At 42.6% G+C, this 26,373-nt stretch overlaps 1 protein-coding gene across 2 annotated transcripts in view; it reads left to right on the forward strand.

The window, feature by feature from the left end:
- Window positions 1–26,373, forward strand: part of LOC147616796 (granule-bound starch synthase 2, chloroplastic/amyloplastic-like) — a 122,441-nt gene that overhangs the window by 79,438 nt on the left and 16,630 nt on the right. The window contains exon 8 of one of the 2 annotated variants that reach the window (XM_086777853.1): window positions 6,823–7,775. In XM_086777853.1, coding sequence (XP_086633979.1) covers window positions 6,823–7,775 — 953 coding nt within the window. Of the gene's footprint in view, window positions 1–6,822; window positions 7,780–26,373 lie in introns of those variants that run through there. The other variant, XM_086777854.1, reaches the window with a different exon arrangement.

Genomic DNA, 26,373 nt, shown 5'->3' on the forward strand with positions numbered 1-26,373 from the left:
TCTCACCTGTCATTTGGCATGGGGCGGAGTATCTTCAGTGTCTGATGTCATGGAGGCACCTCAGGAGGACATGTCATCGGATTTGTCTTCTTCATGGGAGGATAGGCCAGCTGGGGTATCTTCACAATACACAGATTTATTGGAGATTGTACCGAAATCAACCGGGGTTTTGACTTCTGTGTATCAATCGATGTAATATTTGGAGTATGCTCCACAAGACATGTGTGGTTTAGACATAAAGGACTGAGCAGTACTGATGGATACAGATTTGGTGCAACGTTTCTGAGGAGTATGGTTCTTGGTTTTGTTGTCTTCCTTTAGGGTGCATTGGATGTATTATTTGGAGTATGCTCTGCAAGATACGGGTGGTTTAGACATAAAGGGGCTGAGCAGTACTAATGGATACAGATTTGGTGCAATGTTTTTGAGGAGTATGGTTCTTGGTTTTGTTGTCTTCCTTTAGGGTGCATTGGAAACGGTGCAGGCAGTTCTTGTGCTCCATTTGAGCTGCCTGGCCATTCTCTAGAGTGTTCTTCTCGTGGGCTACCGGAGGACACTTAGAGGTTTACAGTGTATTTTCATGGACGGTTGGACATGCGGAGAGTGCTTGATCAAGTGGAAGTTGGTCATCTGTAGGTTTCTCTCCAAGTCTTCGTGCCGCGCGGCGAAGATAGAAGGTGAGCCTTTGTAGTGGACGCAAACCAGTCTCGCAACAATGTTCGGGATCTTGGATATCTTGCATGAGCTTTGCTTGGATCTTTTCCTTTTATGGAAGACTCTTTATATGGACACCGTGTAGCTGCAATGTAAGTAGGGGAGAATGTGACACCGTGTAGCTACAATGTAAGTAGGGGAGAATGTGACACACCTACGAGTATGCAAGGTAGGGCCAGACATCACATAGGAGCTGATGGGCATGGTTAGACAATGTGACATTGCCATGTGGCGGTGGTGATGCAGCACTAGTGACATGGCATTGATGATGTGGCAATCGGGTGCAGTTGGCCGATAGCAATACTATTGGCCGACTAGATGCGTTGGTGCATATATATACGTGGGTAGCCAAATCATTATGTTCATCTGCTTTCCTCAGTGTTGGACTGCACATAGCGTTTCTCTCTAGGCGAAGTGCTAGCCAAGAGTATACAGTAGGTCATAAGGCTGTGATTTGACGTCTTCATTCTCAGCTAAATCTTGTACTTGAATTTCAGTTGTGCTACTTCTTTCTTGTACATAGTATAGAGCAGTAGTTTAGGACTTGTGTGTGCTATGTGTGTGATTTCGCCGCACTCTTCTTTCCATCTCTGGAAAACCCTAGCACATAGGCACAAGTGTTCTACAACATGCTCCACCAATGGCAAGAACTCCCAAAGAGTTGGATGCTCTTGACAGTAACACCACAACATCTTGATCATAGTCTTGTTCATTTGGCCATCTGTTAGGGGATGAAAGGTGGGACTGAATTGTAACTTTGTCCACAACCCATAGAACAAAGGCCCCCAAAAACCTCCGGTGGGTTTTGAATCCATGTTTGAGATGATTCTCTTTGGAAGTCCATGTAAGTGGAACACCTCCCGTATGAAAAGCCTGGCCACCTCCTGAGCATCATCATCTAACTTGCAAGGAATAAGTTGGGTCTACTCACTCAACCGATCAATAACTGTAAGAATACAATCATTTTGGAACCTCTGGCTCTTCAGCAATCCAACCACAAAGTCCATAGAAATGTCCTTCCATGGCAACTCTGGAACTAGTGATGAACATGCCAAAAGAAAAGATGGGATAAGTCGGGCCCTTGCCATGGTGTCTTGAAGTGGAACATCATGTGCCTCGCCTAGAAGCACTAGGCGGAAATCACCCAACTTGATGAAACAAAGTCGATCCTTATAGTATGGTGTATTTTGAAGCAATGCTATGCACACATTTGCTTCAAGGTTCCTTTATTGGCATGAAATAATCACTATGGCAACCATCCACAGTGTGCACTGGATTCTCCTTACCAAGCAAATAATCAATATGAAAGGTAAAGGGAGAAGAGAAAATGCCACCACCATAACTGGCAGGGAGACAAGTCTTGCTGTGACTTAGTCAACAAACATTTGAGAGACTGGTGATCTGAATGGATCCAGAACTCTGAACCAATCAAATAGTGGCACCACTTCCGAAAGACGTGCACCATTGCAAGCCGCTCTTGGTCATATGTGGAATACCGCAACTCAACTCTACGAAACTTTCGGCTCTCAGTGGCAATTGGGTGCCCATGCTGTTGCAGCATTGCTCCAAGTCCACTAGCATAATTGAATATGTGAAGCCGGTAGTAACTAGAGAATGTTAGAAGATGACATAATAACTTTGAGCTTCTCAAACTATGGCTGCTCGATCGGAGTCCAACAAAATACCCAATCCTCCTTTGTAGCATCTATTAGAGGATTGGTCTCCTGGGCATAATACTCCACAAAACGCCTATAAAAGACTATAAGGTTGAGAAATGCATGAAGCTTGTGTACATTTGGCCTCGGTCTTCTCCTGATCCATCGAGATTCCATTCTCAGAGATGACATTTCCCAAAAAGAAATTTTGACTATGAAAAACTGTCTTTCCAAGGGTGAAGCCGCAAATTATGGGCATCAATGAATCAACCGCAACGCCTTCGCTACATGCTTCCCATGCTCATCTTTAGTCTTGCTAAAGACCAAGATATCATCCAAGAAGACAATGATTAATATCCCAAGGAAAGGTGATTTGGGGTTAAGCAAAGGGATTAATGGGGATTGATGACAGTCGTGGACAAAGCATAGTTGACACGTGTAGTCCTAGGTGTCCTAGTAGGTGTCAATTTACTAAAAGTGTGCTAGGCCCAAGGTTTTAACCCTTTATTTATTGTGTGCATATGTGCACTACCCTAGCATTTTTATTCCTAACGCCCTAAACACATTTCCACTACCAAAGTGTGAACATTTCCAACAATCCCCCGTGTAATGGTAATGTGTGTATGTACAAAGATTTATGCAGTCTTAACGCCACTGAATATCCAAGGTACTGAGAGACATACCTAGAAGGTCCAATCCTATTCAACAAAACTGGTTGAATTTGGTTCCTACTTTTCCTCAAAGGTTTCCAACACTATTTCCAGACTCTTTCTTCTTTTCGCTTGCAACACTCACCAATGTAATGGCCACGCTTGTGACAATAATGACACTTGCCCTTCTTCTTGACCTTAGAAGCATCACCTTTGGTTGATGAGTCTTCTTGAGAATATGGCTAGCTTGAATTAACCTTCTTTTTGCCTCTATCTTTAACTGTGACTATCTTTAACTGTGAATACTTTTTCACCACCATGAGTGTTGACATATTAACTCTAGATTTCTCCTCTTGTAATAATAAGAGGGAGGCAATGAGTTTAGAGTGGTGGTATGAGTTGCGTGTCTGAAATTACCTCTTCAGCCGTTGTGAGCAATATTAACTGGCCGACAACAGCATCAACAAACTGACCAGCATATAGGTGATCTTATATAAGGCCTAGAGCCTTACATAAATCATCTCATTCTCTTATAGTTTCAGCACTGAACAAACAGAAGAAGCATGTGTGCTTGAGTTCTAGGTCTTGTGCATACATAATTTCAGCAAAGCCCTTCATTGTGCTTCAGTCCAAGGCATCCTGAAGTCCTCTTCAGCATTCAGTCTTTAGTCTTGCATCTCCTTCAGCAGATTCGGGTGTGCATAGTGGCTTCGGAAGTGGCTTCAAAGTTGTCTTCATTCCGCTTGATGGTTGAGCTGACGTTTGGTCTACCTTGTTTTTGTGTTTGGCATTCCTCAATTAACTGTCATCAGTAAGTTTTCTGCATTGTAAAGAAAGTTCTCCAAAGCAATAAAGCAAATACTCCTGCTTGCAGCATGGGACCCTTAAGTGGTTAGTTGGGACCCAGTCTGGTGTCGACTGTACATATTCTCTCTATCTTCTGTATTAAAGATTTAAGTGGATTGCTTCATGCTCACTAACATAAAGGTATCAAGAAGGCCTCACTGCATGTTGCACGATCAAACCGGTTGCATGCTACAAGAGCTGGGCTCAAGTTCATGTTTGAGTTGCTCTACATGGCCAAACCTTAGTCAAGCCATAAGCCAAGTCATAGACCCGAGGTGCCATGCCATCATATAGTCCATGAGACAACTTCTGGCCCCTGGTGCAATACCATCACATAGTCCATAAGCCAAATCTTTGGATCCCAGGTGCAATACCATCATAGGATTCAAGATACAGATATTGGATCCCAGGCAAAACGATCCAATTCAACGCCTCGTGCTCCACGGGCAAGGTGGTGTTACCCCTCTTGGACTGTAGGCCTTGCCACCGTGAGGTCCAGAACTTCCTCAGGATGAACTATACCAAAGGGATCTATCCAAGGATCTCTGGTTAGAGTCATGATACAACTTACTACCTAGATCCACATGGCCATGAGTCCTCGGGTTTCCCAAATCGGAAAAAAAATAATTTCCACGTGTAAGCATATGGATAATCAATGACAAAAGCATAGTTATAGGCTTTTTGGCCACCCAACCCTTATAGCAAGAATATCCATTTCATATTTTCATTACTATTCTGCTTGTAGCCAAACTGTCAAGAAAACATACAATCCTTGCACAGTTAGGTGTCCAAAAACACTTAACTCAAAAGCATAACAAAGAAAGGAACTTTGCTAAACTCAAAAGTTTACTTAGCTTTACAGATAACTGAAGTCATCTTCAAGTCGAAAAAGCAGGTTTCCTTGGCATAAAAGTTCAAAATCCATAATCCACATCCCGGTTCAGGGTATCCCAACGAACAGATCTTGTGGACATAGTCACCATACAATAGTCTTGAGCAATCACAAACTGAGTGACTCTAAAATAACAAACTTATCCATAGCTTGTTCCTCCTGGGTTGTTTGCACATGCTCTTGATACATGTTTGGCTCCAAACCAGTAAATAGGCTTGCTGTGTTTAACTACACTAATAGTCAACGTTTGCTCCAAGAGTAGCGCCTTCTTCTTCCTCAACAAGAAAGGAAGCCTAGGCTTTGATACCAATGTAACTCGAAGTAGGGGCTTACACACTTAACTATTAATTAAACACATACGGATGGCCACAACCACATTCACAATAAAAAATTGAACCACAAACTGTAAAAGGAAGAGAGATGTGAAAGTGACACCACAATGGGGCCAGAATGATCCTCCCTTGCAAAATTATATTGCCAAGGAGTATTTCATATGTACACACTTGAGAGCCTCCATTTCTCTCTGATTGGATAAAGGCTAGATTATCCAAAATACAATAATCAATGTTACAACAACACTTGGCCTGATTTACTGATTTTACAGGCTAATTTGCACCAACTCGACTATGTTCTGTTTTTTGAAATAGTTTCCGGATGTATAGTATTCATGTGCTCATGCTTGTGAATATGGGAAGATCAATACCCGCTCAGGTATTGGAATATTTACATCAGGATGGTGTTTTGGGCATGTCAGAGACCAGTATGGGGCAGAAATGGGGTGTACAACAGCAGTTTAGGGCTGTCTGGGAGTGGAACATAATGTATGGACATGTATAGGTACTGTATGGAACTATGTGAACATGTGGAACTGTACAGACAGAAGTATAGCAGGTACATGTAGACGTGAAAACTGGCAGAACACATTTGTGAACAGGTTAAACAGCACAAATTTGTGCCAAAAAGCATGCCAACACCCTTTCGTGTGTGTCCAACCAGTATCCCATAAAAAATAGAGTGTCCATGCACAAAAGAGTAAAGCTAGGTGCCCTTGTGAGTAATCCCTTTCACATGTATTTTAAAACTCAGTGCCCATGTTATAAATTGTCAGACCTTTTATTCAAAGTGTCTGACTAATGTCATAAACACTCACAATGTCCTCCTTTAAACCTTGTTTGCATCGCCCTTGTCAGGCAACTCTCGGTGGCCTTTAAAAGTAAATTCCCACAATCCATGTCATCCTACCAATCATGGTCAGTAAAACAAAGCGTTTGTGGCCTTTGTTCAGGCAACTCTCAGTGGCCTTCAAAAGTAAATTCCCACAATTCATGCCATCCTACCAAGCACGGTCAATAAAACAAAGTGTCTGTGGCCCTTTGTTCCTGGATAATCTCCCATTCCCAAAGCTTATACATCAAAACTTGTTGGGCTTCCTTGTGTCAAAGCCCATCCACATATGGGACATTAGCAAAATGATGACACCTAGCATGTGATACGCATGAGATCGAGAGAGAAGATCATATAGCCCGATGATGCCCAGCTTACCATGAGATCAAAGGAAATTCCACTGCTCGTTGAGAGAGGGATTTGGCCCCTTTTTCCTAGTCATTGAGTATAAAGATATACTAGAAATAGAGAAAAACTAATGAGACAAAAAAGGCATAGCTAGACACTTGTCAAATCCTTTTTCAAATTATTACAAGCTAGACAAGTAGTCTTAGGCAGAAGAGACTAGTATACTATACTGGCATGTATTTGATGGTGTATAGCATGCAGAAGGTTACATGGCATATGTTGCAATAGCATCTAGGCGATTCTCTAGGCATCTCGTACTGTAGATTGTATACAAAGTGTGCTTTTTTGGTATCGTAGGCCATTTTAGCCATCCACAAACATTAATAAACCTTTCTTTCTCTCCACCAAATTCTTGAAAAAAACACTCAAAAAGCCAACGAAACTTTTGTTTTTGAGTTTTTGGAGGGATCACCAGACTTTTTTAAGCATATAGCATTCATGTGATGATGCCTGCTAGATTCACTTCCGTAACCTGTTTATGCACAATGTGCAGGGACGTGGGCCTTTATCAGATTTTTCATTGCTTGGGCTGCCAGATCATTATATGGATAAGTTTAGACTTTATGATCCAATTGGAGGAGAACACACGAATATTTTTATGGCAGGCCTTATCACCGCACATCGTATTGTTGCAGTTAGTCATGGATATGCATGGGAATGCCAAACTCAAGAGGGTGGCTGGGGTTTGGATGGTGTGATTCGTGATCACAACTGGAAACTTCGAGGTATTGTAAATGGTATTGATGACAAAGAGTGGAGTCCTGAGCTAGATGTTCATTTGAAAAGTGATGGATATACAAACTATTCACTAGATACGTTGGAATCTGGGAAAGCTGTTTGCAAAGCTGCCTTACAGAAGGAATTAGGTCTCCCTATTCGAAGTGACGTTCCATTACTGGGTTTCATTGGGCGCCTTGACCACCAGAAGGGGGTTGACGTAATTGCTGATGCAATGCCTTGGATGGTGGAGAAAGATATGCAATTGGTTATGCTTGGGTCAGGCAGGGCTGATCTAGAGAACATGCTGCGCTCATTTGAAGGTCAGCACCGTGATAAAGTCAGGGGATGGGTGGGTTTCTCTGTGAAAACTGCTCATAGGATCACTGCAGGATGTGACATTTTATTGATGCCCTCACGGTTTGAGCCTTGTGGTCTGAATCAGCTATATGCCATGCGATATGGTACAGTCCCTGTGGTACATGCTGTGGGTGGTCTCAGAGATACTGTTCAAGCATTTGATCCCTATTCCAATGCAGGCACTGGATGGACCTTTGACAAAGCAAATGCTTCTGCAATGGTTCATGCTCTTGGTAATGCCATGTGGACTTATGCTGATTTCAAGGAGAGTTGGAGGGCCATACAGAAAAGAGGCATGTCTCAAGATCTAAGCTGGGATAATGCTGCAAAGCAATATGAAGAAGTGTTGGTCGCTGCCAAATACCAATGGTAAGGCTGGATGTGAGTTGTGTTGAAAGGAATTTATATTATCTTATTATGGTGTTTCTGAATGCTGTGACGTAACCTGAGATAAGAACTTTTTTCTATGCCTTGACCTGTCTTTAAGAATTCTTGTTTTGTCTGGGGTTGTCATAACTTTGTTATATAACATGAGCTCCACCTTCCTCCTGCCAGTCATTGTCTGATGCATTTTCAGCAGTTCCATTGGCCTCCTTCCCTTAACCTTTGCCATTGCTTTGTTGCAAAGTTACGTTCTTCCCTTTTTGGGAATTTTGCAGGGTCTGGGTTGCCCTGCACCTTCTTGATAAACTGTGTATTAATGCTGATAAAAAGAAAAGAAAAAACCCACCAAGACTCCCTCTTCTTTTATTTTCAGTCTTCTTATGACCAATTTGTTGTATACCTGGACACTAATCTACGAATTAGGGATCTAATCCAGCGGGGTTCGGTGACCCTGGGATTAGGGATTAGCAGGCTAATACTTGGCTAGGGTTTGTGCAAACAGCCATGCACACGTTGGCAACCTTCAAGCCTCTTAAGCATTTCCCCGGAACCATTGCCACCCAACCTTACAACCTTGTAACATGTCCCTCCAGAGTTGCTAGGTTTGCCATGCATACATACGACTTTTAGCAATTCCCACATCACACCCATTATGCTTGTTGCACATATATACATGTACTCCTTTTGTAACCAATCCTCTATCCACCAACATCGGAAATCGTTTTGGGCTAAGGATCTGTTTCAGAAGCACCCATCTCATCATCTCAGTCTTATCTTGGATCATAACTACATTCCGGCCTAACATCAACATCCATCAAGATTTCTTCAGTATATTCAATCATCTAAATAAAGGCTTTTGTCTCACTACTCTTGGTCATATTAAAGGGCTGCACTACATCATAGGCATTGATGTTATCTTCCATAGTTGCATTTTATTTCTTTTTAGTAACTGTGCTTTCAGACCAAAACTTTTCTCTAACATATTTTCACCTTCATCACATTGGGTATTATGTCTAAAGCTTCATGTACACTATTGACAACAGGACATTGCGTTTGTACCTGCTGTTGTTCCTGTGACACCTCAGCTTACTCATAGTACTTTTCTTTATAGTTTTGGTAGTGAAGTTGATAGAGATGTTCTGTTAATGGAGGACTAAGTGATAGAATGCCTTAGATTTTTCCCGTCTCATCTCTTGTCCACAAGGTCACCAAACCCCAACCTGAAGCAAGAGCAAACAGTCATGGAGTTAACTCTTTTGTTGCTGGAAGGGGTACATGGTGTACTTATCGGACAAAGGCTACATGACTATCAATCAGATTGAATGTTTCTGTGTGCGTGAGCTTGGACAATCATGACTGTGAGCATGATGTTCACGACTGTGAGTGTAGGTGAATGGAAGGCCACATCTGTGAGCGTGGGCAAACTAGTGTCCCGATCTGTGAATGTGAGCAAACTAAAGATCAAGACCGTGAACGTGAGCGAATCAATGATCACGTCCATGAGTGAAAGCTATGACCAAAGTCCACGTTCATGAATGAAGATTGTACTTATGCTGTGAGTAACCCAGATTATGTTTATGATCATGCCCGTGAGTGTAAGCAAGCTATTTTTAGTATGGGACAATCGTCTAAGTGCGCAGGCTTATTAATTATGGCTGAGAATGCTGTAAAGAGTGGGAGACCAAACACATGAATCAAGCAGCTGTGAGCATAAACTTCGCACAAAACTCTGTCAGATGAAGACCCAAAGACCCAAGAGCTTCATGAATGAATCTTTGGGCGAGCATATGAGAATCCCGACTTGTGTCATGTGCTGAAGACACCATGATGATGAAATTAAGATTCTGAAAACTGTGAGTGAGAAAATTCTGAATATCCGAACTCGCGAATCTGATCTTTGTAATTTGAAATGAGAACCTCTGAAAAAAGGGAATCAAGGCCCTGTTGGGTGACGGCAGTTGTGCAATGTGCAAGTGCGACAAGTTGTAAGCCCTCTGTGGAGGTATATTTGAGACCCTTATGATTGTGAGTGCGAATAGCTTTCATATCTGAGTTCTTGAGTGAACTAAAGCCTTGCAAAGTAATATCAGAGCTACATGTCATTGCATGGATACAACTGAGAACAAGGTATTGCATCCATGAAGTCGTGTGCAAGATATTGTCCTTGTGGGCTGTTTACTACAGCCGTGAAGGTGTTGCATCTGTGAGTGGTTATTGTAATTGTGGGCTGTTGAGAGATACGGTGCCATGGGGCACAAGGCAGGTAAGGAGTGAGTAGAAAAGTCAAGCACCTAGCAATCAGCCACATGAGCAAGCAACATTTATTCCACATGAGCTGACAAAGCTAAGTTGTACCCACCTTGGGTCATTTTCAAGCAAGCTCTCAAGCCTCTCTATGAGTACAAGTCTCAATCTTGTAACCTAATTATGCTTGAGTCTCGTGCTTAATTAGTTTAGTAGTTTGTCATTTTGTGTGCTTAGACGCCACCCACTTTAGGTTACTTTAATCACACTAAATTAGTGCAGATTTAGCTTAATCACACCATACCCATGCATGTGCATATGATACTCATGTTTTCTAACATGGGCCAAGGTTCATACATCTGTGTCAAAGGTTTAGTGTACTTGTGGCCAAAGATGGAAGTTATGGATGTGAATACATTGCAGCAACTGATTAAGAAGCAAAACACTATTGTCTAGAGTCTAGTGGAGGGAAACAAGGGACGACAACATAGTGTTGGACCCATAAAGTATGTGGCTTCTCGCCAAACAATACGAGGAGGAGACCAAGGTGATTTAGAGTATATGCAGCAAGAAGAATGAGGAGGATGAGCTGCCTTGTGAGCAGTAAGCTGCTGCACTCATGATGAGCTTGGTGGTTTTCTTGGCAATGAAGAACAACACTTGGTTTGCTACAAACAATAGGGTAGACTGTACGATCGGTGTGTGCAGGCTGTATGACTGAATCAGAGCTGCCAGCAGGTGGGCAAACAGGGTCGACAGCACTTGTATATGGTCGTCTTCGTGGAGGAGGTGTTGGCTGCAGTCTTCTGTGTGGAGGTACCAAGGGAGAGAAATAAAGAAAGAAAGATTTTATTAACTAATACGAAAGACCTAGTGGGTCTATGAGACCAATGTGTGTTACAAAAGTTCCATGTGTAAACTGTGAACATGGAAACAAAAAGTACTGAAAATGAAGACCCCCGTGCTACCTCGGCCTCCCATCATGTACATGTGGTACCGAAAGTCCAGGAGCAAGAAGGCCATAGATACTCGGGGAATGTGTATCTCCTCATCCCAATGATAGTACCATCCTCCTCCATAATTGTTACATACGTAGTGCTAATCCTTGGGATTAGTGACCTAATCCGGCAGGGTTAAGGGAAAGGGAGCCCAATCTTGGAAATAAACAGGGGAAACTCAAACTACATTTGACATTCCTAGTCTTGAAATAAACAGGGGAAACTCAACCTACATCTCTTAAGTCAAAGACATTCCCAATCTTGGAAATAAACAGGGGAAATTCGAACTACATCTGACAACCGACTCGATAATCTAGTTTACCATTCATGCACTTTCCACTCGTGACTCGGCTATAGGAACCGACTAAATCAGCAATCACTATTTCTACAATAGAGTTATGACAACAAATACCCATGTTTCACTTATATAGTGCCCATTGTTGCTATGAATAACCATCCTATTATAAATAGCCAGTACACATGGATTTATTAATAATAACCTTAGCCGCCTGTATTAGCCTGCGTAACCTTGCCGGATTAGGCTACTAATCTCAAGGATTAGCACTAGGTATGTAATGATAATCAAGTGTAGAGCTACGATGGCGTCATTGCCCACTAGGTGCCGTCCTGTGGGGCACATCAGCAACTATGGAGGTTCAAACTGATACATGGTTATGTGTAGTAAAGAGAGAAGGGTAAAGAGATAAGAGAACAAAGCTCAAGAGATTGTATTTGCACGTACAATGTAATGCTTGTGTTGATTGACATGAACTTCACAAGGTACAAAGCTTTTATAGGCCGAATGCCTTATCTTTCTCAACACTCTACTCACTAGGACAGTGACACTTTTGCTATACTAGTGACATCATTGCTTACGTACCCAAACACTTAAGTGGCTATAAAAGGTGGTTCAAATGTACTAACTCACTCACTTACGTAAGTGAATATTCACACACACAAACAAGGATTGTTCATACGCAGACACCGGCCAGTACACAAACAAGGGTACATGTATACAATGGGTACACACATAGAGACTCCGAAATATCCAACAATCCGTCCTTTAAAGTGATGGTGACCACGGTGATTTGGGCTCAATACTACACTCTAATGGTCCATCTAGGACATGTTCCGTGCTACAGACTCAAAGGCTGGTAAGTGTGGTTCAGAGGCTAGTGAGCTTAGCACAAAAGACTCAGAGGCTCAACAAGCGTGGCTTAGAGGCTTAACAAGTGTTAAGGCCTATCCGACAAGCACTCCGGGGATCCGCGCATTGAAGGAAGATGCATAGGAGGCAACTATTTTCAACTTGAAAATGGATAAGGTAACGAGAAGAATGAAATAACATAAATGGGATAAATAGAAATTACTCACGTAAGGATTCTATAACAAAACAAGGATAAACTTCAATGCTCTCACCCGATTTGATGTAATGTTCAAAAGGTATATCTCAACTCGCACATAGATAGGCGTTCTCTCTATGCACAAGGAAACACACCCCCACCTCTCTTATCACATGCAAACTAAGGACATCAATCACTTGAGCACAAAGCATCTCACACATACCATAGCTCCAATGCAAGACTCAACCTAGCAAGCAAGAGTAGCCCAAGCCACCAAGAATGTCAACCACACAAGCATGCAAGCATGTCTCACATGCAAGAGTTTCTAGTGAAAGACCTCACCTAGAAAGCAAGAGCTAGAGAGATTTTCCAAAATGATACCAATGTGGTGGATTCCAACTTGGGCTAGAGGGAATGCCTTGCCTCTCACCCTATGCTTCTTTATATAGGAAAATGAGGCTCATCTCCTTGCTATATGACAAGCATAGAGTGATCCCATATATTGCAACCAATAGGGTGTAGGCATACCCATCATCCCTCAAACCATCCAAAATATGTGCACAAAGTAATACAAATTGTGTGCAATGTGTGCACACAAGTGAGTGCAATGTGGGCTATCCAAGGGAAAAAACCTCATGGGAAAAAGTGCCCTTGGATGAATACAAGAAGCTAAATGTGAGGTGAGGGATAAGAGAGAGAGATAAGTATAGGAAAGCGTATTTTACCTGATGTAAGCTAGGGTCGCAAATGAATGAAGAAAGATGGGGTGCCCTAGCCAATGCCAATGTACTGCTTCACAACTTGTGCTAGGTGGTTGGGGTATGGGATGGGTGCAATAGTTTGGGCATTTGCAACCAGATTTGAGGGTGGGACATGATTCATGAATTGAAACACCTCTATGTGATACTCTGGATAGAAAAAATCAATATGATCTTGGAGTAAAATGAATACATGAGGGAAGTCATGTAATGCCATGAAGTGCATCGGGTCCCGATAGAGCACCTTGTAATGAGATGTCCATGGCTTGTCAAATAGTGCGGATGCAAGAGTCTCTCATGTGCTCTCAAGAAATGGACGAATACCCCACCAACTCTTATACCATCAAAGGATCTGCATGTAGCTAGTGATCTATAATTCATCATGGGGAGAAGGAATGTGAGAAAGGACATGTTACAATTGATGTGCCATAGCTATGCACATATTTTGAGCAATTTGCTAATGCTTGGGGAAAGTATTTACTTAACAACTACTAATGAGAGAGGGAGAGAGAGTATAGACTGTGCATTTTGATTGTGAAAAGAAGTCTCTCTTTTTTTTTCTCTTTTTTTTTTGGGAATAATTGTTAGTAGTTAAGTTATTGTGTGCATGTTTGTATGTGTTTGTGTTAGAGTGTGTGTGTGTGAAAGAGAGGGTGAGTGTAATTGTGTGTGTGTGTGTGTGTGTGTGTGTGTGTGTTTAGTGTATGAGTTAGTAGGGTAGGGGGTAAGGTGGGAAAGGAGAGAAAATAGAAATTTTTAAATGGTGTAAGGGAAATGTGTTTGGGGGGGAGAATAGGGGGTTTAGGTGGATAGGAAAGTGACTGGAAGGGAGGAGAGGAGGGTGGTGAGGCGGGGATAAGGGGTAGAGTTAGCTCTTTTTAAATAAATAAATAAACAAAGGTATTCCTTTCTGCAAGAGCCAGCGTTTCTCCCCACGGCTGCACTGGGGCTCTTCGGCCATGGTGGCTCGTTGGGTTTATCTCTTCTTGTTCTTCTGCTAATGTAGCCCGCGTGCCTACCTCACGACGACCGCACTGTACCGAAGTGCCTTCCTTGTTGTTGTGCGATCTCTCAGCCTAAGCGCTGTTTAATCAGCGCTTTCCTGCTGTGATGTGTGAACGCTTAGCCTGAGCATTACGCCAACGGACCCTGCTCTTATGCCAGCTCTGTTTGCTGTCGTCGCCAAGCTCACGACACAGAATGCCGGTCTTGTTTTCTGCGTATGTCGCCAAGCCCATAGCGAGATTCCAAGATATTTCTACACTAGAACAATTCGACGCATTGTTTGCTGTTGTCGTTAATCCTTCGCTGAATGCTGGCGTTGTTTGCTGCGCTATGGCTGGCCTTACTGCTGTGCTATGCCAAGGCGGCCATTTTTCCTCGGCTGGCCTCTCAAGGCAGCCATTTTACCTCTGCTGGCCTCTCGCAACAAATGTTCTACTTCTGCCACGTGGCGCCCGTTGGCTGCTGACAGTTGCATTTCTTCGGTCTCCTGCCCACGCTTGCAGCCTTCACTTTTATCTTGCCCCTGCAGCCCCACGCCTACAACCGTACCAATGATGTTTGTGATTTTTTTGCGTGTTAGGCTGGCCCTTCTTTGGTCAGGCTAGATGCCGCACAATTCTCAAGTTCGCTTAAGGGAAACTACCACTTGCACAACACTTATCTGTGACGTCTGGAGTGGTGGAGTGAAGCGAAATATGAAGTTCATAAGGTACAATGCTTTTATAGTCAGAATGGCTTATCTTTCTCAACACTCTACTCACTGGGGCAGTGACCGTGAGAAGTCGAGTCTGCCCTGCCCCGTTGGCGGAGGGACGCAGGTGCCAGATGTTCCATTTGGCGGTAGATGTAACAATGACTAGGGAGGCCAGAGTACTCCACCCGTTGAGTAAAATGGGATTGGTCCATGGTCCATGCAGGGACTGTCGATCTCGTGGGGGAAGGACTCTGGTGATGTCACGATGATACGGAGTGTCAGAATGCCCGCTGCTCAAGCATCGATGGAGGCCACTGTGGGGAGCGTCTCAACTACTTGACCAAGGATCCTAGCAATTGTTGGTAGGAGTTGCAGGTATTCCTTGAGGAGTCTTGGGAAGCAAATTGTGAGTGGAACTTGTGGCAACGGGTCTGGCTCGGGCAAGAATTCATGGTGCTAGCGTTCCAAGAAGAGCTATGCCTCTCGTAGCTAGAGTGGGATCAGGTCAAGGACACTCACAATGAGGGTCGAGGAGTCCGACTCTTGTAGCCCTTGGCCATGAACTGAATATTGGTGATCCGGCTTTGGTTGCCAACCAAGGCTGCCTGAAGTAGGTCTCTAACATGCCGGGCGGTTGCCGACAAGCCTGCCGATGAGTGATCTCGAGTGTGGTCATAGAAGTGGTCAAAATCTGCAATTCCTCGATAGGAAAAGTACGTCTGTGAGTTGAGTCGGTTTGGGTAGATGGAGGAGGTGCCATAGAAAAAGTATATCTGTGATCTAAGTCAGTCGGAGTAGATGGAGCGGCTGCTATAGAGTTCTTCAAGGGGGAGAGTTCGGTGCAAGGCAGTAGAAGCAGCAGGAGAACCAGGGAACCTATGCTTCTGCCTGCGAGAGAGAGAGAGAGAGAGAGAGAGAGAGAGAGAGAGAGAGAGAGAAAGTTGTATTAACGTCTACTAGAGGCCGAACTCGACCTATGAGTCAAATCAATGTACAACTATCAATGTCTTTTGGATGTCCAGAAAAAAAGAGAGGACAAAATGAACATGAAATAAAGTATAAAAGTATTGAGCTAGTGGGAGGGTGTGATGGATGGAGCGCTACTGCTAGAGGCTCAGTATGCAACCTATATGCTGATAGCCGTTTTTTCGACTTTCCACATTACCACAAGGAGCTACCTCGGCCCATGAAAATCACATAAACTCTTTGTCATCAATACCTTTTCACTGTAAATAGAGAACTTTACCCATATCTTTCATATATTTTTATATTATTAAAAAAAATATTTTTGCTAGTTATAAAAAATAAATAAAATTATTACGGCGTATTTTGTGTAAATATTTCATTTCATATAAGAGCCTAAATATGGAGGTCTCTATTTTCTCTAATTATGTAAATACCTCATTAGGTGTGTGTATTACAAAACCTAAGTATATTTTTATTTATTATTATTATTATTATTATTATTTCTTCATAATACTTTTGGACCATCATTGTACATATGCTTCAACTTCACCATGCATAAGTAAATCCTATGTCCTCACATTTTTACCCACACCGTGTAGAAAGCCTAAAAAATAAAAATAAAAATAAAAAAATAAAAAATCTACTACCTAAATCACTTTTTTCCTTAGACTATTTTATCTTTTATTCTCTTATCTACCCTAAAATAATGAGGGTCTCCCTCCCATTTGACTTCCATAGTATAGTATTTTTTGTTTTTCATATATCAATTATTTTTGTATATTCTATTTTAGTATTTTTATTCACAATTAGATCTTTTTGTTTATTTTATTTTCCTATCATAATAACCATATTATCATGATATGTTGACTAGTTAAAGTACTAGCTTGTTTTTTTCTTATTATGTAAATCCTTCTATAAAATCGAAAAAATCTCCTCCATGCAAGTGTCCACATACACTTGAGTCTCTAAGGTCAGGATATGATGTATTGGGGGCTCACTCTTGGAGCTATCAAGAAATTCCACCGATGGAGACTCACACAAAGATTTTGAAAATTTAAAAAATACATGATTCTCTTGAAATTTTTGCGCCCATCTCCACTCCGAATTTGGACTGGTCATCAAGAGACAAAAGTTAGCTCGTGAGCTCAAGAATATGCTCAAATTTTTTGAGAATTTTTGGAGCTAATGGCGGTGAGAGATGAATTTTTTATTGGATCGAGTCTGCCCACTTTTCGACAAGGTACACCTAGTCTCTTCTCACCTCCCTTACACATTCATCACCTACACACTTACTCATTCCTTTCTCACTCTATCAAACCTGCAAACTTTATGTCCTCTCTCACTCTCTTCACCTTTGGCCTCTCCTTCCATCTCCATTTGCTCTCATATCTATTCTACATCCATAGCTCATCTCCATTTCTTTCCCTACGACTCCCATATTACTAAATTATTTTTCCAATCTCAAAAAATACATAAAAATTCAGCATGACTGTATCATATTAACCTCTGCAAATATGGGGTTTTCATCTACAAAAACTCCCATGTTCTTTACCTCAATCAACTTTTGTGGCGTCGAATGCAAGAAGGAGACCAGCGGTTAATTTAAAGATCTACACATGGGAGAGTCCAAGCTTCTTTGAGCTTTCAATCACACAAAGGATCTTTCCAAATCTTTAGTCCTCTCACTCAACCTCTCAGCCCTTCTCACCCATTTGTACATTGTACTACTAACCTTTTATAGTGATTACTAACTACTAACCACTAAACATATGTAAATAAGCACCCACTCTACTACTTTTTGAGTAGGCATTACTACAAGTTATTTGCTCAAACCTCTACATCACACTCTCCTCTCACCTTCAATAATTCTCTTACCTTGAGTCCACATCCATGAGACTCAAGGAATAAGAAGAGGCCCACTCTCATTTTAAAATAAAAAATCCATAATCTATGATTTCTCATAATAAAATTGTTTAGGCTTAATCCTAATTAGGGCTTCTTAAACCTATAAATAGAGCCCCTCCATTCCTTGTGATTGAGGGAGGATTACACACATTGTACACCACTCCCAACTCTAGTGTGTAAGGAGATAGTGAACTTGTGAGCTCTCTCTATACATTAATACCTTTGATTGCATAGAGAAGCTTGAAGCTAGTTATGTCATTGTGAGGGCTTGAGTGATGCCATACTCCCTATCATAATTGTATCTTGTCTTTGTTGCATAAATAAGATTAGTAGTTTGGGTACAATTGTGTACAAAATCTTGGACTCATACATCTCCAAAGTTGATTTAGCAAAGCGGTCCGATGTTTGATTTAAGGTAAATTCGATCCTTGTATTTTGTGGTGTGATTTTATGCTTGGCGGCTTGAGGGCCTGTTTTTGATTTGTTGCCTTTCAATCCATGGTAAGAGGGTTGTATGGTGAGAGGGCTCTCGTAACCTTAAGACCATGTGTATACCGACAACAAAATCAAGCTTATATTGTCTCTCTAAGTTCTTCTCCAAGTTTGGTGTGCATCTATTTGTGTTATGCTAGTCTCCTCCACACACAATATCATATGTTATGAGTGTTTGTTGAGGGTGTATGTGTCTTTTGATTGATGTATATGGTTAGCTTGTATTGATTGGCTACAAGGAAAGATCTTTGGTGTCCTTGTTCACACACATAACTAGGTGGTGCTCCTTTTCTTGTTGAGTGTGTGGTTTTGGGGTTCTTATGTTTGTGTTGCGTTGTGCCCCAAGCCCATTGAGAAACACGGGAGCCTTGAGGAGTGCTTAGAGGTCCGGGACGGGCAACAAGAAGAGTGGCCTCTAAGCACTCCACAAGGCTCCCGTGTTGCTCAATGGGCTTGGGACACAACACAACACAAACATAAGAACCCCAAAACTACACACTCAATAAGAAAAGGGACACCACCTACTATGTGTGTGAACTAGGACACCAAAGATATTTCCTTGTAGCCAATCAATACAAGCTAATCATATACATCAATTAAAAGGCACACACACCCTCAACAAACACTCATAACATATGATATTGTGTGTGGAGGAGACTAGCATAACACAAATAGATGCACACCAAACTTGGAGAAGAACTTAGAGAGACAATATAAGCTTGATTTTGTTGTCGGTATACACATGGTCTTAAGGTTACGAGAGCCCTCTCACCATACAACCCTCATACCATGGATTGAAAGGCAACAAATCAAAAACAAGCCCTCAAGCCGCTAAACATAAAATCACACCACAAAGTACAAGGATCGAATTTACCTTAAATCAAACATCGGACCGCTTTGCTAAATCAACTTTGAAGATGTTTTGTACACAATTGTACCCAAACTACTTATCTTATTTATGCAACAAAGACAAGATACAATTATGATAGGGAGTATGGCATCACTCAAGCCCTCACAATGACATAACTAGCTTCAAGCTTCTCTATGCAATCGAAGGTATTGATGTATAAAGAGAGATCACAAGTTCACTATCTTCTTACACACTAGAGTTGGGAGTGGTGTACAATGTGTGTAATCCCCCCTCAATCACAAGAAATGGAGGGACTCTATTTATAGGTTTGAGAAGCCCTAATTAGGATTAAGTCTAAATAATTTTATTATGAGAAACATAGATTATGGATTTTTTATTTTGAAATGAGAGCGGGTCTCTTCTTATCCCTTGAGTCTCATGGATGTGGGCTTAAGGTGAGAGAATTATTGAAGGTGAGAGGAGACTGTGATGTAGAGGTTTGAGCCAATAACTTGTAGTAATGCCTACTCAAAAAGTAGTAGAGTGGGTACTTATTTACTTATGTTTAGTGGTTAGTAGTTAGTAATTACTATAAAAGGTTAGTAGTACAATGTACAAATGGGTGAGAAGGGCTGAGAGGTTGAGTGAGAGGAGTAAAGATTTGGAAAGATCCTTTGTGTGGGTGAAAGCTCAAAGAAGCTTGGACTCTCCTATGTGTAGATCTTTAAGTTAACCACCAGTCTCCTTCTTGCATTCGACGCCACAAAAGTTAATTGAGGTGAAGAACATGAGGGTTTTCGTAGATAAAAACCCTATATTTGCAGAGGTTAATATGATACAGTCATGCTGAATTTTTATGTATTTTTTGAGATTGGAAAAATAATTTAGTAATATGGGAGTGGTAGGGAGAGAAATGGAGATGAGGTATGGGTGTAGAATAGATATGAGAGCAAATGGAGATGGAAGGAGAGGGCAAAGATGAAGAGAGTGAGAGAGGACATGAAGTTTGCAAGTTTGATGGAGTGAGAAAGGAAGGAGTAAGTGTGTAGGTGATGAATGTGTAAGGGAGGTGAGAAGAGACTAGGTGTACCTTGTCGAAAAGTAGACAGACTCGATCCAATAAAAAATTCATCTCTCACCGCCATTAGCTCCAAAAATTCTCAAAAAATTTGAGTATATTCTTGAGCTCACGAGCTAACTTTTGTCTCTTGATGACCAGTCCAAATTCAGAGTGGAGGTGAATGCAAAAATTTCAGTTGAATCATGTATTTTTTGAATTTCAAAATCTTTGTGTGGATCCCCATCGGTGGAATTTCTTGATAGCTCCAAGAGTGAGCTCCCAATACATCATATCCTGACCTTAGAGACTCATGTGTATGTGGACACCTGCATGGAGGAGATTTTTTGCATTTTATAGAAGGATTTACATAATAAGAAAAAAACAAGCTAGTACTTTAACTAGTCAACATATCATGATAATATGGTTATTATGATAAGAAAATAAAATAAACAAAAAGATCTAATTGTGAATAAAAATACTAAAATAGAATATACAAAAATAATTGATATATGAAAAACAAAAATACTATACTATGGAAGTCAAAAGGGAGGGAGACCCTTATTATTTTAGGGTAGATGAGAGAATAAAAGATGAAATAGTCTAAGGGAAAAAGAGATTTAGGTAGTAGATTTTTTTTTTAATTTTTTAATTTTTTTGGCTTTCTAAACGGTGTGGGTAGAAATGTGAGGGCATAGGATTTACTTATGTATGGTGAAGTTGAAGCATATGTACAATGATGGTCCAAAAGTATTATGAAAATAAATAAATAAAAATATACTTAGGTTTTGTAATACACACATCTAATGAAGTATTTACATAATTAGAGAAAATAGAGACTCCCATATTTAGGCCCTTATATGAAATGAAATATTTACACAAAATGGGCCGTAATAATTTTATTTATTTTTGATAAGTAGCTAGCAAAAATCTTTAAAAAAAAAAAAAATATAAAAATATATAGAAGATATAGGTAAAGTCCCTAATGCACACACGCCTATTTACAGCGAAAAGGTATTTATGACAAAGAGTTTATGTGATTTTCCTTGGCCGAGGTAGCTCCTTGTGGTAATGTGGATACTCGAAAAAAACGGCTATCAATGCGTAGGGTATACAAGAATGCAATGCAGATCTGTCTAGCTCCAACCAATACCATAATGGGGGTGTAATATGTGATACATAAGTGATGGTGAGGCAAAAATATCCGAGTGTGAGTGTAAGTGAGCTCGCCTCTCCTGGATATGGTGCTGATGTCGAGTCCGTATCTCTGTGATCTCCCTCTGATGTAGTCTGGGAGGTTGGTAGCCTGGTGCTCTCGGTCTCCGTCTGGCTCGGAGGTCTGCAGCGCGCTGAAGTGTAACGCTCTCCTGTGTCAGGGTAGGCATTGTGATAGATCTCTGGAAGAAATTAGTGAGCTGGAGCGTCGCTCACCTCTCCCTGTGGTATGAGTCCGTATTAGTCTCTCTCTGTGGCACTGTGTCTCTAACAAGAACTGGCCAAATCTGCGCTGGTTTGTGGACTCCACGATCTGACGGAGTGAGGGATGTCCACTGAAGATGGTGTCTCTCTCTCTAATGACACTATATGCTCTGCATCTGCATACATAATGTTCCTCACTCTCAACCTCCTCTTGGCATAGAGAAATGAAATGATATATTAACGTTCTCAAAAGGCCAAAATGACCTACGAGACAAGAAAGGTTACAAAAATTGGTGGATCTGATACAATATCTGTGTAAGAAAAGCTAAAACAACTAAACAACTAACTGAAACTGAAACAACAACTATGAGAAAAAGTAAGGTACTAGGAGCGCCTAATGGATACCATCTGGGAAGGAAAACTCCAGCAACAAAGGTAAGCATCATATACATCAGTATCCAAAGATGTCTCTTATCGATCGATGGCGGATATCCTCAATGTCCTCCATGGTGAGTACTCTGACTGGACGTCTCCCATGCCGTGCTAGTATGGTCCTGATCCTCTGTTGTAGTCTCCGCCGGTGTCGAGATGGGCCTCTCATCTTGGGGTGCCTGGACCGCCCTAGCTTTATAGCTCGATCAATCAATGCACCTCTGGTGCGGCTATACTCTGGGACTAGCTGCAATGCCTGCTGGCCTGACTGCTCAATCTCTGGTCGAAAGAAGTCTGTAATCTGCCTCTGTAGGTGTCTCTCCCTGTTTGATCCCCTCCCTCTCAAGAGACCCCTCTTTGATCCTGGTATCTCATGACTCTGGAAAGTGGTTCGAAACCCTCTCTGAACAGGCAGTGAAAACGGCCTCGTATCTCATAATATACTGGACAGTGACATATGTAATTAAACCCTGTCTCTGGCTCCATCTGGCACAACTGACAAACCTTGGCCTCAGCTGGTACTCCTCTGAATCTGCCAGTCTCAATCTCTAGCTGGTGTGAGGATGTGCGCATCTGACCAATAGCACACTGTACCCCATGAGAAAGATGAGTATCCATGTAGCTGGGTCTAATCACAAACCCATCCTCCGTGAGCTGGAGAAGATAATCTCTATAGAAAGCCATCTTCGTACCAAGCTCGTGTGTCGGCTGTATCCATGTCTTCCTAGTGTCCAGCTGAGTCAAGTCCTGCCTGATAAGTCTGGTAATCTTTGGCCGTGTGAGAGAGAGGGAGGGTGCATCCAGGGAGTACTGAACTGGAGGTAGCCTGTCCATACTAAAGCCATGCAGTTGGAACCAAGCTGTCATCTGTGCATTCCAACATAATCTGCCAACTGTCGTGAAGACTCCAGGGCTAAGCGAGAGCATATCTGTCTCTAGGGAGAGCCCAAGTGCTATGTATAAAGGAGACTGATCGAGTGAGTGCCTCTACTACCAATGGGGGGGGCAGCCATCTTTGCACAGATAATATCATGTGGTACGGAGTCCTTGGCCCTAATCATCCGGGAAATCATAGAAACCAGGGGCTCACCATACATCTCCATCCATCAGTGCTACTAGCTCGGCTGTAGTGATCCACTGAGTGTCCCCATATCTCCACTCCATATAGCATGGCTGAAGTGACCAAAGTGTCAAAGAGCCAGAGCTTTGTTCGAGGTTCCTGAAACTGAACCTGTGAACACATCCTCTCTAGTCTCCCCAATGTTGCATCATAAGCTCTTGTCAATCTGGTCTCCGTTGCTTTCCTCAACGGAAATAGTGGGCCACTAAAAACCACACCAAGGTAAGTATATGCATCTGTATACTCCACTGTCTCCTGACCATATGTAAAGGTGGGTGCTGACCTCCTAACCCACTGTGCTGTGGTGTTAAACACCATCACCTTGGTTTTATGAAGGTTAACAGACAATCCACTGTCCTGTGCAAATGTGTGCAATGCATTCAAATGACGCTGCATCCCATCTGGAGAATCTGAGATCAACACAATATCATCAGTATACAATAACAGCGGAATCCATGTCCCTGCTAGCTGTGCTCCTCTGTCACCCTCCCGCTCTACATAGTCCCAAACCTCATCCACATACATCCGAAATAAGGTGGGAGAAAGGGGGCAGCCCTGTTTCACCCCAATAGTGGAGTGAACCATCTCAGATATACCCTGAGTAGTACGTACCCGCCCCACAACTGTCCTGTATAAACCATGATTCCCCAAATTAGCTTTGTGGGCACTCCCATCTCCTATAGTTTGCGCATCAGTCTGGTTTTCGGTACTGTCAAAAGCTTTGCGGAAATCCACAAAGCAACAATAAATCCTCCTGCCATATAATCTGCCCTCCTCAATAATAGCTCTGAGTGTCAAGATATGGTCAAGAGTGGAGAAACCTCTCCTGAACCCTGCCTGCCCTGATGCACGTATGCCCTCTCTCTCTGCCCATCTACTCAACTCCTGCTCAAGAATAAATGCATATAATCTACCCAATTTGTGACCAATCATGATGGTACGATAATTCCCAGGAAGCATGTGATCCCCTGACTTGAAGATAGGCACAATCGTGGACATAGGCACAATCATGGACATATTCCAAGTCTCAGGAAAACCCTCACACATGGCTCGGTAAACATCATAGCAATAAGCTCTGCAAGCATATCTCTGGGATGAATAAAGTTTCTGCTACCAAACCATCATGATCATATGCTCTCCCAGTCCTCATCCTGTCAATAGCTTTCCTTAACCATCTCAGCAGTAAAGAAAGCACATGTCTCTGGGCATGGCTCCAATGGGTCTAGCAGGGGCGGCTGTCCTGGTGCTATGTACAGGGATGCTACGTACTCACCCCAAATCTCTGTGGAGGTAATGGCTGGTGATGGTGAATGCTCATGGAATAGTCTCCATGCCTCGCCTGAGTCCTGACTCAAATAACTGATACAAATCCCTCTCTAACTGAGGAAGATAAGCCCTCTTCTTCTGTCGCACTAGGCGCCGGAAGGTAATCCGTGACTGTCTGTGAGTGGTAACAACCATGAGCACCTCTCTCTCTAATCTGATCCTCATCTCTCTGCACTCCTCATCATACCAGCTGTTTTGGGGCATGTTCCCAGATCGTCTCCGTGTAGGCTGACTATAGGGATATGCCTTTGATGTTGCAGCATGAAGCGTCTCTATCAATATCTGAGTGAGCTCATCTAATGGCCGTCTCGGCTCCTCGGCACATAAGCGTCTGTATATCTCATCTGTGTACACAGTGTCAGTCTCCCTCGTAAAGATATAACGAGTGTGTGTGGAGACCTGTCTCAATGGAGCTATCCTGAAGTGAAATGTGAGAGTGAAGGACAAGATAGCATGATCCATTGCTATTCCAACCGGCCTAGTGCCTACCATAAAATCCTGAAAAGAGGGAATGAGACTGGTTTGAGCCATAACATAGTCCACTGCACTAGCACCATGCCGATGTGGAAAGCTAGTGAAACCGCCCGTTGTTGGGAATCTCTGTAGAGAGAGAGAGAGAGAGAGAGAGAGAGAGAGAGAGAGAGAGAGAGAGAGAGAGAGATTTTATTAACGTCGTCCAAAAGACCGAACTCGGCCTATGAGACAAATCAGTGTACCTGTGTGGGGTATCCTCTGTCATCCCAACAAAATGAAAAAGTACTGAACTAAAAAGCTGAATATGGGTGTGCAATAAGTGCAATGAGTGGGGGAGGGGATGGAGCTCTACTACTAGGAGAATGCAAAGCTATATGCATGGAGTATACAATCATGATATGCAACCTAGCTAGCTCCATCCTGCACCATATTGGGGATATAAAATGGTATACATCAATGAAGGGGGTGTCCACAGCTCCTTGAAGAACATGCCTGGGTATGCTCTGAAGTGAGCCAGTCGCTCCGCACCCTCTCTGATCTCTGTCATCTCTCTCTGGCATAGACGTGGTGTCCGAAAGCCAGGTGTCCTCTGTCTCCTGCGGGCTCTGAGTGTCTTTGCTCTCTGGAGAGAATTCCCTGCTTTGTACGGGCTGGGAGTGGGGTGGATCTCTGAAAAAATCTAGTAATCTGTGTCTGTCATCTCCCCTCTGGAGCTGTCTGAGCCTTTAATGATGTCTCTCTGTGACGCTGTATGTCTAGAATGAATCTCCCCAGTATGCGCGGGTCTGTTGCCTCAAAGATCTGGCATAGGGAATGTGGCTCTCTGAATAAAATGGGATCTCTCTCTCTCATGGCTGTATATGCTCTGCATCTGCATACATAATGCTCCTCACTCTCCACCTCCTCTCTGCACAATCTGCATACCCTCTCCTCTCGGGGGATCCGTGCTGCTCTGCCAGTCTCTCGTGTATAGAGCTGTCATAGGTCATGTCTCAATACTCTATTCTCTCACTATGAGAGAGACGCATATGTGGTGCATCCCTGTCATACTGGAATGGTGGTAGATGATCCATGTCTAGGCCATGGTGTGAGAACCAATGTGTGACCTGTGCATACCATGATCCTCTGTCTCCTGCCTCAGCGAGCTGTCTAGATGCCTCAAAAGCTCTGTATGACAATCTGTTCTGTGGCAGCTCTGTGAACCTGTGTAGCAGGCATATAGTCTGGAATATGGCCTCTGCCATCATAGGAGGCGTAGCAAACTCTGCTTGGATAATGTCATGAGGTACTGACGGTTTGCTGCGTATCATGCGTGCCATCATGAGGGCGTGTGGTCTCTCTATCTGTGTCCACCAATGGGTAGCAAGGCCTGGCGCCCATACTGCTGCTCCATACATCAGTGCCGGTGTGACTAATGTGTCAAATAGCCACCCCTTCGTCCGGGGCTCCTGAAAATGCGCATGGTGGCACTGTCTCTCTAGCATAGCCAATGCTGCATAT

This window comes from Cibotium barometz, chromosome 38, assembly GCF_041138505.1.
Source record: "Cibotium barometz isolate CiBa-2024 chromosome 38, ASM4113850v1, whole genome shotgun sequence".
NCBI classification, from domain to species: Eukaryota; Viridiplantae; Streptophyta; class Polypodiopsida; order Cyatheales; family Cibotiaceae; genus Cibotium; species Cibotium barometz.